The following is a 16,453-nucleotide window of genomic DNA, read 5'->3' as shown; positions in this document are numbered from 1 at the left end:
AGCAAAGCTCTGACCAAGTCTCCTTAATTGTCTTTATTTAATTCCCTGCCTCACAGTCTATTTCTCAGATTTATCCTTTCAGTATTCTAGAGGCATTTCCTTTGCATTACTCCGGGTCTCCTAGAGCTGTGTGGTATGCTCCTTTCCTAATACCTTTCCCATCCTGAAGGTTGCCATAAAGCCTACACACACACTTTTTAGTATTTTGATAAAATGTCCTTTATAAGCATAAAAAGGTTTGGGATTAAAGCAGCATGCAGATGCCTCTACTGCAGGAGTGGGATGGAGTTTAGTTTTGAGAGTTCAGTGACACCCTCTTCACCTGACACCCACATCATCATCTCAAATCATAGCTTATGATCTAAGTGCTCAGCTGTCATCAGAGAGGTACTAAATTAGGAAAGTATTTTTATAAATGTTGATATTAAATACAGTGAGAGAAAAAAAAAAAAGGAAAGTGTTGCCCTCTTTTCTTTAGAAGCACAAACTATTTGGTAGGATGCAAAACCTAGATTTTCAGGATTTGGGCAATATCCTTATTTGTCAACAGAGACACCACCAAGAAACAGATTTCTCACAAACTATCCAGTTGAAAAGCATAGAGGAGGCAGTGAAGGGAAATGGAAGAAGAGGCAAAATATTTGCAAGAACTAGCTGCAAATGTAAAGGTTAGATAGCAATTAAGCAAAGGAATTAACTGTAATATATTCTTTTTGGTTTACAGACCTCTACACGTGATTTGATAGCCATGTAATGTGGTGGGAGAAACAAACAATAAAACAAAAACTACTGAATCTCCCTCGGAAAGGTAGCTGAAAAAAAAATAGATCCTACGGATAGAGGAAATACTATGCTCTCACGTAAGTTGTCACCCTTAAGTGATGCCCATAACGACTCACTGTAGTGAGTGGTGGTTCTGCTTTTTAATTACTCTGAGGTTAGTAGACTTTTGATATCATCGCTACCCATTTTTTGAGTGAGAGTATGAATGGGGGAAGATAGAAGATGATCAAAATGGTGAGGGCAGAAAAACATTCATGTGTTTGTGCAAACAGAGTACCATGTGAGAGAAATGGATGAGGCATGGGATGAAGCTACTGAAAGAAAAGCTTTAAAGCTGAAACAGGGTCTGTGGTCAGCACACTTGCTAGACTTGCTAGACCTTGGCACACTCTTTCCACATTCTTTCATCTCACCGCCATGCAAATTCATCTTGTATTTAACTGTTCAAGTACACTTCACATCATCACTTCTAATCCTCAGTATTTGCCCCTCCTAACCTGAGGTGCTCCTGATTTCTACTGTTCAGATGTATGAGAGTCCTTGATTTTCTTAAGAACAGTGTAGTTTCTTAAAGCAGTGTACTGCCATCTGTGTCACCTTAGTTCATCAGATACAAAGCAAATCTCAGAAAAAGTAGAGCTGCTTAAAATTAAATAACTCCCACCGGTAGCTGTGTGCATCAGTCATATGATAAAGTAATACTGGCGAAGGAAAATCACCAAAGGGAAATTCAGATAGATTTGATTAAAGAATTTGATTAGAATTGATTAAAGATTTTAATGCTGATGAAGAAAACCTATGGTATAAACAAAGAGGTCTATGAGAAAAAGGACATTTTTTTTTTTTTTTTTAAAGAAAGTATGCCTGAATGGTTTCCTGTATGAAATAGGCAGTGTACTTCACCTTTCAGCTCAAAATGAAGGAAAGAACAGATATTCCTCATGGTGCTGTCTATATACCACTTGCAGCCTTTGGCACTGGATTAGCCACACCTTTCCCGACCCCTGTTGAAATCACTCAGTCTGTGTCAGGCAGCATTTGCTTTTGGAGACAGTGAGTAGGGGAGAGATGATGCCAGTCGGTGCTGTGATCTGCTCTTTGCCTCATACTCTTGACTCAGTGCCTGTTCTTGTGTATCTAAACAAATATCAGGATCAGACCTTTGGCCTGGAGCATCTGTGCTGATGAGAACTTTAGGGATTAGTCACAGTATTCGAATGAATCCTCCTGTCTCCTAGGAAAAGGCCAGATTGTGTCTACTATGTACTGCCCTACACCAGAGAAATTGCAGCGCTCTGCTTTCATCAGAGGTGGAGCTGTGAAGGGTACCAAGTACGAATGTGAGAGGCTGAACAGCTAGTCCATATTCCTTAGCAGAGAGGGGCATGGTAAAAGCAGCACAGGGGACTCAGCGCCTCTGCTGCTTCTCCTAGAATTTTGTCATGCAGCCTCAGTCTGGCTCAAAGAGAATACAAAAGTAAAACAATGCCCCAGCAGTAACATTTAAAAAAGGACCAAGTAATGGCTGTGTGTATACCTGGGCCATAGCTCACCAAGGAACCATCTCCCTGGCGCTAATGGGTCCTGCGGTTTGTAGTCTCCTTTTGAATTGCCCATGGAAACAAATGACAAGGGGGTAGAAGAGGTAAATAGAGACATCTGTTCGTGTCCATTTCTAACCAACACAATCTCCTACTCAGCCGTGGGGGAGAGAGTGGATTCTGACAGTGAGTCAGAGCCAAAGAGAGGCGGATGAGAGGTCGCTTTGGTTTGGTCTAGGGAAGGAGGCGGCTGTGACTCAAACACTGCATACTGATGAGCTGGAGCAATCTCTCTAGTTTCCCTCCTAATTTAAGGGGACTTTGCTCCCAAACCGCTCTGCTGAGGGCCGTGTGTTGTACACTGGCTACACTAAGCTAAATGCTCTCCTACAAGGAGGTGAAAAGTGGGATCCCCCTCAGAGAGAACAAATCTCCAGAATGCTTAAACTTAATCATCTTCCCACTCCTTTGCCTTTCTCTTTAACAATCTTGTTCAGTTGTGGAAGACATAGAAGCTCTGATTTAGAAACGGAAAAAAACCCCGCCAACCTCAATTGTAAAATGTAGTAAAATATGCATTATATACAGTATCAAGGTGGAACTTATACATAGGTGTGAGATAAAGAAGTACTGATGGCAAAATTTGGTTCTATGTGCACTAGTCAATAAATGAGAACACACAAGAATACAAAGTTCACATAACTGATTTGCGTTTCTAGGGTAACAGTTCATTGGATAATACAACTTTCATTTGCTTGGGGTGGCAATAGATAACTTTGCTACAAACCTACTCTTGTAAGCACAGTACAGTAGCAGAATATAATCACTGTGCTGTGTAAAGAGAATTCAGACATACGCATTGGTGCCTCTTGAGAATTTGTTTGTCATTTCTGAAAGCTCTGTCTTTGTTTTGGTCCACTAGTGTCTAATTACAAATATTTTCTCAAATAGTTCTAAAAATCACTTGTTATTTTGGTCTTATTAGTGGGAGATGATTTACAAATGTATCTGAACAAACTGGCAGAAGCCGTTTGTTGCTGCTTCTAAGCTGACAACACTATTATTAACATCAGTGTATTAAAAATTAGTTTTCGTTATGCATTTACTATAAACAGAGCTTTTACTAGGATGGTAGTGGACTGATATGCTTTCATTTTAAAATTAGCTAGAAAAAAGACTGACGTGCAGGAAAACTCACTCAGCACACAAAAAAAATCCTCTTCGCCATGCAGCGTAGATGAAGCATTTCCTTAACACTTAACTGCCTTGTGATTGATGGTTCTGATAGAAAAGCTGTAAAAGTGAAGCTTCACCATGATGCTAATCACCAGACAGAAAAGGAAAATGAAGGCAAGTGCAATATTGATCACAAAGTAATATTCAAACAGCGTAAGCATTCCTTATTCTGCTCTGCTGATATCAAAGTGAGTTTTGCTATGGCTCAAACAGCATTTCCTGTTCCCTCAAGGCACTCAGCCCCATGAAGGATACAGTCCTTTTCAGTTCTGGATGGGAAATTCAGCATCAGCTATTTATGCAACAGAAACAGTATGACTGCCATGAATAATGAAATAATTTATGCTGAATCAGTCACAACTTCTTTGAAAGCTTCTTGCTGCTTTCTGCTGGTCATTATGTGGTGAGATTCCAGCTCTTTCAGTCCACTCTGTCACTGCACCCTTGCCAACAGCAATCATTGTTTCAGTAACTGTCCTAATTCCCTCCCAATACTCAACCTGTGCAGCGACAGCAGCCTGTTCATCTAACAGGCTGGGGAAAGCAAGAAGAGCTCAGCGATTTGGGTAGCATTTTCTGGATCCTGAGAAGCAGCTCATAGGTGAATAAATTGATAGCACAGTTGGATCTAATTCACAAGCAGCTTGTGTAGCTGTGGTCCCATGTCCTGTGATTGATTACTTCATGACTTCTGTACCACCATTTGTCCATTCTTTTCATTGCAAAAAGAGATTTTAAAGCAACTTTCAATCTTTAGAGGGCAGAAAGGCTTTCCAGAGGGATTTCTGAAAACCCCTGAACAGCCTAGAAATGTATTATGGGGCTTTTATTCCGCTGAAGAATTTGCTCCCAGTACATCAAAATACATCATCCATAGCTAAGAAAGTGATAGAAGATAGCAGCAGTCCACCATGAGCGGGGGCAATTATCAAATATAATGCTTTTGGACTGAATGCACATCTATATCGGCTTGTTACAGCCTCTCTTTAATTCTTCCAGAGCTGTACCTTCTGAACGCATACTATAAAAAGACAGGCAGTACTTTTACTGGATAAATTGCTATTTTGCTTTCTGTGTTTTGTGTTACAGATTTTATTTAGCATATGAAAAGCTTTTAAATATGTCTTACATAATACCGAATATGTGTATTAAAACGTGAACTTCCTTTCCCCTGCATTTGTATGTGGATGCTTGTGTGTTTTTCTTGCACCACACTGCAGCTAGATCTTTTGTAACTTAAAGCTAAACCTAACAACATCATTCACTGCAGCAGCAAGATATTTTCCCCTGGAGTAGGATACAATGACGATGACATAATGCTGTGGTTTCCAAATCCCAAGCCAGCTGTTACTGGTATATGAATTCAAATTTACTGTCTGTGTGAGAGGCACAAAAGCTTGTGACTGGCTTCAGTAAATGATTTATTATTTTGAATATATAATTGAGTGCCATAGCTTATGCATGGCTTCACCCACAGGGTGATGAAAAGTAATTTAGGCAGTTTCCTACTGTACTAAAACAGAAAAAGGGTAGACTTCCATTTGCCCAGACCCAGCAGGTAATTTCTGCCAAGTAGCATGGGATTTGCTCACTAATTCTGGACTGAAGGAACAATGAAAAGCTGCCTTTTTTTTTTTTTAAAATTATTTCTTCTTTCTGAGAGATATTCATTCTAACTCCTTCATCTGCTGCAAATGAACAGAGCAGTGCATCATTCCCATAGCCTAGACTGCATTGAGCAACACTGCACCTATTCCCGTAGTACTGGGTATATTATATTGTAACTTTTAATTGAATAAGGGTGGCAATAAAACTTCTGCTATGGTTATGGATGCTGCAAGAAGCTAAGTTTCTCCTTTGTTTGCTGATCTTGAATATTTGAGAATATTAACTCAATAAATGGTCAGTTTTACAGTCATTTCTCAAAAGCAAGTCTAAAAAAAGAATACCATGGAAGCAATGTGAGACCTATGAGCAAGCTTTTTCCACTACAGTAAGTTGCTTTGATGGAGTACAAAATGCACCTCTCCATAAATCACTAATTTGCAAGGCAGAGTCTGGCTACATCGATAGCCTTACTTTAAATCCAGACTAAATCAGACCTCTCAAATTCTTAACCTAATCCCTGCCTTCTGTACTGTGTCATCATAGCAATTTGTTTCCACAGTAACGGTATTTATTTATTCAAAGTAAATCCAATGTGAATAAATGCCCTGAATTTTAGCAGGCAAAAATGCATCCCTAGTGTAACTCCATTATCTGAGCAACGTTACGTCAGGGATGAATTTAACCTATTAAGTTTTGGCACAACACTATCAGTGAGGACAATATCTACGCAAGTCATGTTATCTTCATTTGTAGAATGACATTGAAATCACAGCATTTGTAATCAACCGCATAATTATGTGAATCTTTCCTTAAACACACAGGCAGGCAGATATCGCATCAAATGTCCAAATCTTCCAAAATTCAAGGACTTCTCAATGCAAATGAAGGGACAATATTGATCAGAGATATATTGAATTCTTTAGAGGGGAGGTACAATCATGCACTGAATGTGAATCATGAGTCACTGGATTTTTTGCAGCCAAGTAATTGGTAATCAATCCATACAGTTACAGTAGCATCAATCACGTACCTTCAACCATTTGTAACAAACAAATCTACAGAAGTCATGAAAGATCATTGCCAGTCCCAGCTCTGTGACAGGCTGATTTATTAACCTGAGAAATTGCCCTGATGTAAACAAAAAAATATCAGGCTAGCCTAGAACAGAAATACTTTAGAAAAATAAAAGAGTTGTAGAGAGCTTATGCAGATGTACCCTTCTTCTGTAGCTCTGCTTGTTTAACTAGAAAGGCTATCAACATTTACTATAAAATTTTGCAAAAGAGTGGTTGGTGAGAAAACAAAACAAAGACAAACCAAGCCCAGCTGTTCCAAAATCCCTCTTCAGGAAATGATAACAATTTTACAAAGTCTAATTACATAAAAAAAAAAAATAAAAAACATACAAATTTTAAAATTTTACACAGATTCTAAAATGGATCCAGGAAAGACAGCTTCAAAAGCTACTCCTTTGCCCACATGCAATGCTTTCCAAAGATGGAGAGAGTTTTACTTGGTAAAAATTGGTCCATAGCACTAGGTCCTGTCTATTCTAGCTATTTACACATTATAGATTAGAGGTGCTGAAGTGTTGGATTCCTTTTGGAAAATTCAGATACCTGATCCATCTGAATATAACTGAGTGAAATGCTAACCTTCCTCTGACATAACACCAATTAAAATCAATTGTGTTTCACAAGCATGAAGGTGGAATAAACCTCTAAATACGTATCTGATAAATAACCTTTCCATCATTACATGGAAATATTAAACAGTATGGACTCAACATTGCTATAATGAATGATCAGTCGTTTAGAAGTACAGTTTAACATTTTGAATGAAGAAGTCTGAAATAAGACTCATAAGAGCAAAGGAGATGACGATATAATTCTTACTGTTGGTAGAGTAAGAACAGGGCATTAATAAACAATACTGTTGCAAAAAGCATGTACTCTCACCCAGATAGGAAACTCCTTCTTCTGGTGTGATTGTTCCATATTTAACCATCATCTTCACAAAATCAATCAGGGTTTTCATTATGGTTATCAAGGTCTCTTTCTCCTTCATCTCTGTCTCTGTGTGAGGTGATAAAGCAATGGTAGTCAAAGACTTGAGCCAATTCAGAAAACTCACTTCTGCAAACTGTTTGCAGAAACTTCATGCATTAAAAAACAAAACAAAACAAAAACACTACAAGGAAGGCTGTGCTGGATTACCAAACAGAAATCCTATTTATGTTCCCCTTTAAACTGCTCCTGCAGAGTACATCTGAATATACTTTAAAACTTTGGGGTTTGTTTCTTCTTCACAGCTTTTTGTCTTGAAGTTCTATGTTATAGAAATAAAATTGTATTGATTTCATTTCGTGGATAGGAAAGTTAAGCACACTGAGATAAGCGACTTGACAAAGTTCAAAAAGCAGTGAGCAGATATAGGCACAGTCTTCTACAATGTTTTTCTTTTACTTGTCAGTGAACTACTCAGTGGATTGATCTGGCTCTTTAACATGAAGTTGGCTCAGAGACCCTTTGGATTTACTGGCAAGTATCTCAAATGAGATTTTTATAGTGCACAAGACCATGACTAAGGAACTGGGAAAAAAATATAATATTACATGGTTGGGAGTATCATGACTCCAGAATAGGACATAAACAATGATTTTTATGATAAAAATCCACATTTCTTGTCCATATGTATTGCTGAATAACCTTGTGAGCAATGATTCTTAGATTTCTTTTTCCACTGCATTGATCTGCTGAGCACTATTTCTGCTATTTCTGCATTAGCAGCATTAAACTCTCCCACCACCGAGTTACACAGGGTTTTCCTGCATCCGTGGTTGTCACAGGACCCAACAGAGCCAGGAGCACTCTCAGACAGGGACGGTCAAAAACATACTCCCAGCCTTGGCAGAGGGCCAGCCCCTTTGGAGAGCTACTGAACAGTTTTTTAAATTGCTCTCTGCAATTTAACACACATCTGTAGAATGCAATTGAATCTCCTCTCCTCCACCGTGATAAAAGTTGGCAGGTGAACAGGATAAAGCAGGAGACAAGGCAGAGATGTGCCTTGTGGGACCTGATTCTGTTTGCTTGATTACCTGTTAAACCCCATATGCTGTTCTGCTTTGTGAATAGAAAAAGGAGAAGGAATAGCATTCAAAACTACCATAGGAAAATTAAAAGAACAACAAGAAGAATATGAGGTTTCTAGACTGGATTTCAGCAAAACATGCCCTCAGGTTTTTCATTCTGATTCTCCACTCAAGGATTTATAGGGACAGTCTGAGGAAAGATTACGGCTCCTGCAGGACAAGGAATCTACAGAATAAATTGTTGCTGACTGTGCTGAAGACATGCTGGCTGCAGAGTGTAAGAGTGGGTGTGTGGCAGAGCATGCTGACAAAGGGGCTGTGGCGAGGTGCCACAATCTTGCTTTCACTAATTGGAAGGCAATAATGTCTAGCACCGGAATAGGAAGAGACGTGCAGAGCTTTCACTGCAATAAACAGCAAACCTGTGGTTTGTGAAAAGGCTGGGAGGCTCTGACTCATTTACTGGTAGCATCACTGTGAGGATTCTACTGTGGCTTGCCCGCATCTCTGTTGGCTTAGAAGAAAAGGACGTTATGGGAAAGGGCTCTGGAGAAAACAGTTTTCCAGTTTTTCATCATGCCCATCAGCAACGCAAAGAATTCAGGATTCCTGAATCGTGTGGCCTAAGATTGGATGGGCAACAAAGGTCACACTGCTTGGAGTTCCGAGTGACATTCTTCCCAACGTTTTGTCATATTCACAAATAAAATGAGTTTATGCTGTGCATCTTAGAGAACATTTTTAAAGCAATTAGGGGAGCTGTGGAGAATGGAGGGGAAAAGAGTTGGAGAAAACAAAGAGTATAATCTTCTAATTTCCCCTAAACGTTCCTGTACACCCATTATAAGCTCACCTGAATTTAGACTTTTTAATAGTGCATAGAAGTTTGGAAAGTATTGGAGGTCTTCAAAATTATCTTCAGAAGGCAGCTCATTTCTTCTTTCCAAGATATTGGATGATGACCATGTGTTATCCAGTGTATCATCAATTTCCCCATTAGTGAAACTATCCTGATCAGTTTTGCTTGATGTCTCCACAAAAGACATAAAAATAGATAAATAGATGAGCACATTGCATTTGGCGATAGAGATAATTGAGCAATAAATAGTATCATCATCTTACACCAACATTTTCCTATCTACCAAGTGAAAACTAGACTGCTTTTTCAAAGTTATTTCAGTTTGTAATCTAGCTTAAAATTCAACATAACACACAATTCATTTTTCTGTCTTACAGGATTACTTTTAGAACATCTTTAGTTTCCAGATTGAACTAATTATTCCCTAAAGCAAAGCAGTCTACTTGTACTGTTTACTGAATGAGTCAAAATTATTAGCTAAGAAATTACCATTTTTTCCTGTTGCTTTTCCTTTGTATCACTGTCTGCTCTGCTTGGAGGGTAATCAAAGTCTTCAGACTCCTTCTCACGATCCTTTGCTTCATTTGCAATCAGCTGTTGTAAAACCTCTGCCACTTCATCTTCTAGGGTGTAGGCCTGGCTCTCTGTGATCTGTTAAAATATTTGTGCAGAGTACTTATAGAATATTGTGGTTTTCTTAGAATGAATGCCAATATGAAACCTGAGCTTTTTAAACAGTTTGCTTCAAACCTGTTTGCTTCAAAGCTGAGCATAGGCAAATTGGGTGCAATACATTCACTGTTTTGTGTGTGTGTATACATGGAGAGAGATGGACACATAAAAAAACACATAGAAACACACATCAAATATGTGTGCATACCCCCCCCCCCATGTAGCCAGTAGGAAAATATAACCCTGTAGGGCTTAACACAATGGGGTCCAGCTTGAAAGATGGAACCGCAAGTGCAGTATAACTATGTATATACACACATACACACGCATTTTCTGCAACAACATACATATCTATGAGCAACTACAACAGAATACAGTAATATAGGGAGGAAAAACGCCAATAGCTTTCTGCAGCATCTTCAAAATGTTTTTTCTTTGCTTCGTAACAGCTGTCACTTAAATGACAAGCGTACCATGCAGCTGTCCCCACACACCTCCCTTTGTAATCAGAGGGATTCAGCATGCAATAGCTGATTGCAAATTCTAGTGCAGAGAAGATAAGACTAGTATACTAAAATATAAGGATTCTGTATCGCAATAGCTAAAACCATCGAGATATCCAGAGAACAGAGTAAAACCCAATCTTGTTACTATGCAGCAACAATGAGAAATGTATCCTCAGCTAATCAACATCATTATATGTCCTCTGATTATTATAATTAGCAGGTAGACCAGGAATGAGCTCAGACCTTTCTCCATAAACGTCCAAAGTTAATTGATAATAGTGAAGAACTACTTGAGAATCAGAGGACAAATTAAAAGGAAAAAAATAGGGCTTATATAGAGGAGCACAATCCACAAACGTTTTCTTCATATCAGGAACACTCTAGTTTGGCATGTTTTGTTGCAAAGCTATCACAATAGCAGCAATGTTGTTGCAGACCTAAACTTATGTGCAGAAAGGAGTCAAGAAGCTTGCCTAGAGCCTGAATCTCTTTAATTTTCTTTCAAGTCAGAATTATTCACTGGACACAGTGTTCATCCAAATTGTCTAAAAGAGCATTAAACCAACCCACAACACAGCTGAATGAAATATTAACAAGATACTTACTAGCCCCAGACTTAGAAGTTTTGAAACGATCTTGTCAAACACTCCTCTATCATTTTCCTCGTAGATTCTTGTAGCAATTTTTTGAACTATGTCTTCAGCAGTCAAAGGAGTGCCATCTAATTGATGAAGGCCATCTGGATCATCTAAAAGGATTACAGTTTAACTGTGTGCTAACTGTCCTAACTTGCTTGGATTAGACATCTTGCAAAAAAAATGTTTGCCTGTACCTTTTTCTCTTCAGAACAAAGCTGTTCACATTAGGAACATACTTTGGGAACATACACATTAGGAACATACACATTAGGAACATACTTTGATACACACTTCACATGCATCAGTCCCAATGAAATGTTCTTGATGTCCATTTTCTACAGATTTTCTACAGATGAAAAATGTCTTTATAACAGGCTCTTTTGTAAGAGCAGATACAAATGTCAGGAACATACTCTATTGCTCATAGAAAAAATTGTAAGAATGAGAGAATATTGCTCACATATCTGCTTATGTACCTCTTCCTGGTATTTGCCTTCATTGTATGGCTACTTAGAATAAAACATGTCCTAACAAACAGCATATTATATTCTTGTTTGGATTTCATCAAATTAAGTTTTAATTATGTAATCATTACTTATGTTAAATAATATTGTGACCACTGAGAATGTGAATATGATGAGTAAGCTTTGATCTGTGATCAGTATACTCTTATATAATTAAAAATATCCTGAGCTAAATGCTTCTTTCAACTCTCAGAGGACTCACTTAAACTACAAGTCAATTAACAACTCCTATAGTAAAGGCAAGTCTTCTTTGTCTTTCAGTAACTTATTTTCTTTTAGCTATGTGATAAGGAGAATTATCTAACAGACATAACATTTGAAATAAATGTAAGTGATTTATCTCTCTATAAAAGTACTTCTCCCTTTCAAACCAGAATAAATCACATTTTCATTTAAAAATATGTCCCATTTTCTTCCATCAAATCTAAAGCTCTAAAAAACATGATGCAAATTACAATTTCCTTCTACGGAAGATGAGTGTAATAATCAACAGTAGCAATTCTTTTGTATTGTGTTTCAAAATGTAATTGCAATACGACAAGCTTCTACAACTGGAAATAACGGAAATGGCACTGCAGGAACAAATACAGCTCATGTTTAGTGGTGAATGCAATATTCATTATTACAATCAGTTTGCAAGAGAAGTCTAACGTAAGTGTTACTTAAAGGTGATTATAGAATACCTTGGAACTTATAATCCAGTCCACTTTTAGTAGAGTCATAGTCATCCACGACCCTGCGGTTCTTGGTGGAGTCCGCATCATCAATGGCCAATTGCTGTTCATACAAAGAGCTTCTAATTGATTCCCTTTCTTTTTCACTCCTCTCTCTTTCTGCTACTGACTTTAGCAGATTCAAGTCATCAGCAAAGGAATAATTCCTGAACTCTGGCTTATTTTCTGGAAAATGTATCACATGACATAATTTTTTTTACCTCTTTGAATACCATTATGAAAAAAAAAAAACAAAAAAAACAACACACTATAAAACCAGGAAAGAGATGTTTTACCTGTGGGAACTACTTTCCTATTCTTGTCTGCCTCAGCTTCAGCAATCTGATACATGAAAATAAAATAAATTAAAACAACAACAACAAACAGAGGCAGAAGGAATAAATATACTAAAACGTATGATCTCTTACTTTATTGTTACCAGCAAAAGCCTTAATCCCTGATCTTTGTTCTTAGTGTGAAGTTTGCCTTAATAATTGGAACATGTTTAAACTCTTAGCACTTTTCATCATTACCACCACATTCTCTGATCAGAATCAGACATTACAAGAAGCTGTAATAGACTTTTCATTTAAGGACAAACACCGGTGATGTTTCCCTTCTTCAGCCCAAGCTCTCACTGTACTCCCTCCCTTAGGATCTCAACACAAAGGTGTTCCATGCATGTCAGCTGCCAGAGCTCATGACCTGCTTTGGGGATCTTGGACAGTAAAACCCTATAAATAATTTATTTAAAATTATTGAAACTTTATTTTGTACCCAAAGAACATCAGTATTTGCGGTACTGATGAATCTCTTTTTATGTCATTTGTTAAGCCATCAGGATTTTCATCTATCTTGAATTTGAATGCTGAAAATATTATAAAATACAAGCAAAAATAAACATTTAAAATATTTTTTATTTTACCTACCTGTTCCTCCAAAGGTCTTTCTACACTTAATTGTCTGTTGTGTATAGCTTTATCTAGAATTAAAAATATACACACACATATATTCAGTTACATGATGCACGTGACTCCAAAGAGGCAACACATTTTTTCTAGATTTGTAGTTTTGTCACATAAAACATAGTGTCTTAAATATGATGCTAACTGCAAGTTCTTGTAAAAAAAAATCCGTTTTCCTAGGAGAATGGGGATTTTAAATGTCAAACATTTAAACAAAGCACGATTATTCGGGGCAGAGGGAGAGGTTCTGTAAAAGACATAACAGAAATGCAGATACTCAGTAACCCCTTTCTGATGAGAAAACTCATAGATGAATTGGGTGGAAAATGCTGTAAGAGATTGACTGAAATAGCAATAATCGGATTGGCACAGCCCAGAGATTAAGAATCCGTGACACCCAGAATACCAGGGGAGACAGAGAGCGAGAGAGGCCTGAAGGCTGCTGCAGAGTGGTGGAACACAGCTTGGAACTGAATGCCAAACTCGGAGCCTCTCCCCGTGCCAGCACCGCTCTCCTCACTTGCAGCCGAGTACCAGACACCGAATCCGGTATCAGATCACAACTTCAGCCACCCACCTCCTTGCACCAGGAATACCATGTCTATAGGATCCAGCTGCCTGTAGCCAAGCAGAAGGAAAGTTTTGGCTTTCCTCTCCCCATCCCCTGCAAAACACTCCCCCCAGCTCGGGGACTCCTGAGCGGAGCGGCTTACCTTTGCCCCCGGGCTTCGGGAAACCGTGCCCCCGGCTCGCCATCAGCGACAGCACCTGCACCACGACGGCCAGCTTGAGGAACATCCTGCTGCTGCTGCTGCTGCTGCTGCTGCTGCTGCTGCTGCTGCTGCTGCTGCTGCTGCTGCTGCTGCTGCCGCCGCCGCCGCCGCCCGGTGTCCGCGGAGGGCGAGCTCGGCTCGGGGCCGGGGCCGCTGCCGGGGGCTTCGCTGCCCGCCCCGCCAGGCCCCGCCCCTCGCCACAAGGCCCCGCCCCCAGCCCCGCCCCCGGGCGCTGTCCAGCGGCGCGGTGCTGAAGCGGCAGCAGCCGGCCGGAGCCGCCCGGGAGCGAGGGAGGGGCCGGGGGAGGCCCGCGCCCGGCCGCGCATGCGCGTCCCGCCCCGCGCCCACCGTCCCCGGGCAGCGGGGGGCGCCCCGCGGGATGGCAGCGGGAGCGCCTGTCAGGACTGTAGGGTTTGCTTCCTGAGTGGGAGCTAAACAACGGCAGTTTTCTTCAAAAAAAGGTCTTTTCTTCCTGTAGCCATACCTGCAGACATGCAGGGGTCAGCTGAAAACATTCTACCTCAGGAAATCTCAGGGTGCCATGATACTTGGTGATTAGGCTGCTAAAAATACTGGCCAAAAACCCTCTTTGAAGGCACTTAGAGGATCCGTGCGTTTACAACTGAAAACCAAGAATACAGCTTAACTGTTCAGTCACTTACTAGTATATAAAATCAATAATATAATAAGCTGGGAAAGAAAACATAAACCAGGAGAATGATAATTACTTGCACCATAAGCACCAGAAAATACTGCAATTCCTTTACTTTCCCATGTTAGCAACCACTATACTTAATACTTAGGCTTTTCACATCATTTACATTAAATAATGATAACATTGGAAGCTCTAGGTTACATCAGACTTGTTTTTTAAGATTAATCTGCCAGTGATCCACAGATCCAGAGAAAAGAAAAGAACTTCCAGTGATACACTGATAAGCCCCAAATCCTCACCTATCGCATAGCTCCTATTCTTGGAGCCTCTACCAGGGATATTTTAGACAAAGACTTTTCAAGCATGGTTGTATGTAAAAAAAGGTTGTATGTAAAAATGTTGTATGTAAAAGCATTTTACATACAACTATGTTTCTATGATAAATGCTTCTATTAATGTGAAATCTTTCCTACATTATTTCCTAATTCCATAGGGGTTGTTGTTTCCCTGGAGCTAAATCACTTCCAGCTTCGCTGAGCCTCTCTAACAAGAACCGATGGAGGGCTCTGTAGGAGCTGCGAGTGATGGGGAGAAAAAGGAATTCAAAACCTGCCCTTACTGAAAGACAGTAGGACTTCAGTAGCCACTCTAGTTCTTGAAACTGTAGGTGAGAAAGCATGCCAGGACAGCTGAGCCTAAGTTTTCAGGCACAGATCAGCTCCATGTTCATTTCAGTCAGGCAACAAAGACTGTGCACAGGGACAAGGCACTCACAGGCCTGCCTGCAGCGGGCAGGCACCGAGCACACCTGCAGTGCTGTGGTCTGCTTTTGTGCATGTGACTCAGTGCTCCTTACTAGTGCACTGGGGAGCTTGTATGACACGTGACAGCGTATCATCTCTGCTAATTGCAAGAAAATATGTTTAATCGTCATAGAAAATGACTGGGGGAAAGTGCTGCATTTGTTTCTCACTATATCTCTGTTTTCATTTGGCACCATTTACATCATATACTATTACACATTCCTCTTCACCGTGCAGAGACAATCCAGAGAAGAGCATAAGCTCTTCTATTTTGGAGTCTCTTTTGGCTCCTGCAGAATCAACCCATTTTCTATTCTAGAACTATGTATTTCCAGTAGTGATTCACGAGCCAGGAAGAATACCACTTGCCTATCAGATGCCAAGGAGAACTTACAGGAATGGCAATTAGAGTGCTTTTTTTACTGTGGTGAAGGCAATTGATAGAGAGCCTAGAAAAATAACTGAAATGCAGCCTCTCAGTGCTATTTTTACAGTTGTTTTATAACCACACTTCAAGGTTTTTCATCTAGCTGATGAAAACAGAAAGGAGATGAAAGCAGAAGAAAACCTAACATCAACAAAACCTCACCTTGCCAAGTTGATGGTAAAATTCTCATACTTCAGTGAATTTACTTTCTTTGCTTCAGCTCATATTATGCTAAGCGATAAGCTAACGATTCTGTAGCCTATAAAGAAAGAAAAAATGCTGGAAAAGAAATACTGGGGAATCTTAATGCAAGGCATTAGAAGTATCTCTAACCATCTGACAATAAGTCACGTATTTTGCACGTACGTGTGCACTATGAATAGTCCTCTTCATTTCAATGCCATTGTCAGCGCAACGAGAAATTAATGATGCAGAAGCCTGAGGGCTTGTATGCTAAAAGTCATCCTACAGAAAGTGTTTATCTGTATCCCGCCTCAGGTGATTCAGGCTCCAGGCCTTAAAGCGGCGCTGAGGGCCAAGCTGGGGACATGGCAGTGCTGGTTCAAGCTCCAGTGCCTTTACCTGCAGCTTCTCCCAGCTTGCCGCGCTTGCAGGCTTGGTCCTCCAGGCTTACAAGGTTCTTCAGCTTCTGTGAG

At 39.8% G+C, this 16,453-nt stretch overlaps 1 protein-coding gene across 3 annotated transcripts in view; it reads right to left on the bottom strand.

Annotated features, from left to right (window-relative positions):
* Positions 1 to 14,097, bottom strand: part of SCG3 (secretogranin III) — a 29,759-nt gene extending 15,662 nt beyond the window's left edge. For 2 of the 3 annotated variants that reach the window (XM_035335356.1, XM_035335359.1), the window contains exons 1-8: positions 13,853 to 14,097; positions 13,104 to 13,156; positions 12,471 to 12,516; positions 12,145 to 12,360; positions 10,905 to 11,047; positions 9,611 to 9,772; positions 9,116 to 9,293; positions 7,127 to 7,243 (exon numbers count right to left, since the gene is read on the bottom strand). In XM_035335356.1, the coding sequence (XP_035191247.1) occupies positions 7,127 to 7,243; positions 9,116 to 9,293; positions 9,611 to 9,772; positions 10,905 to 11,047; positions 12,145 to 12,360; positions 12,471 to 12,516; positions 13,104 to 13,156; positions 13,853 to 13,937 (1,000 nt within the window). In that variant the 5' untranslated portion in view covers positions 13,938 to 14,097. The remainder of the gene's footprint in view (positions 1 to 7,126; positions 7,244 to 9,115; positions 9,294 to 9,610; positions 9,773 to 10,904; positions 11,048 to 12,144; positions 12,361 to 12,470; positions 12,517 to 13,103; positions 13,157 to 13,852) is intronic. The other variant, XM_035335358.1, reaches the window with a different exon arrangement.
* Between the last annotated feature and the right edge of the window lie 2,356 nt (positions 14,098 to 16,453).

The sequence above is a fragment of the Oxyura jamaicensis genome, chromosome 10 (assembly GCF_011077185.1).
Source record: "Oxyura jamaicensis isolate SHBP4307 breed ruddy duck chromosome 10, BPBGC_Ojam_1.0, whole genome shotgun sequence".
Classification (NCBI taxonomy): domain Eukaryota; kingdom Metazoa; phylum Chordata; class Aves; order Anseriformes; family Anatidae; genus Oxyura; species Oxyura jamaicensis.
This window is presented reverse-complemented; position numbering and strand designations above follow the sequence as displayed.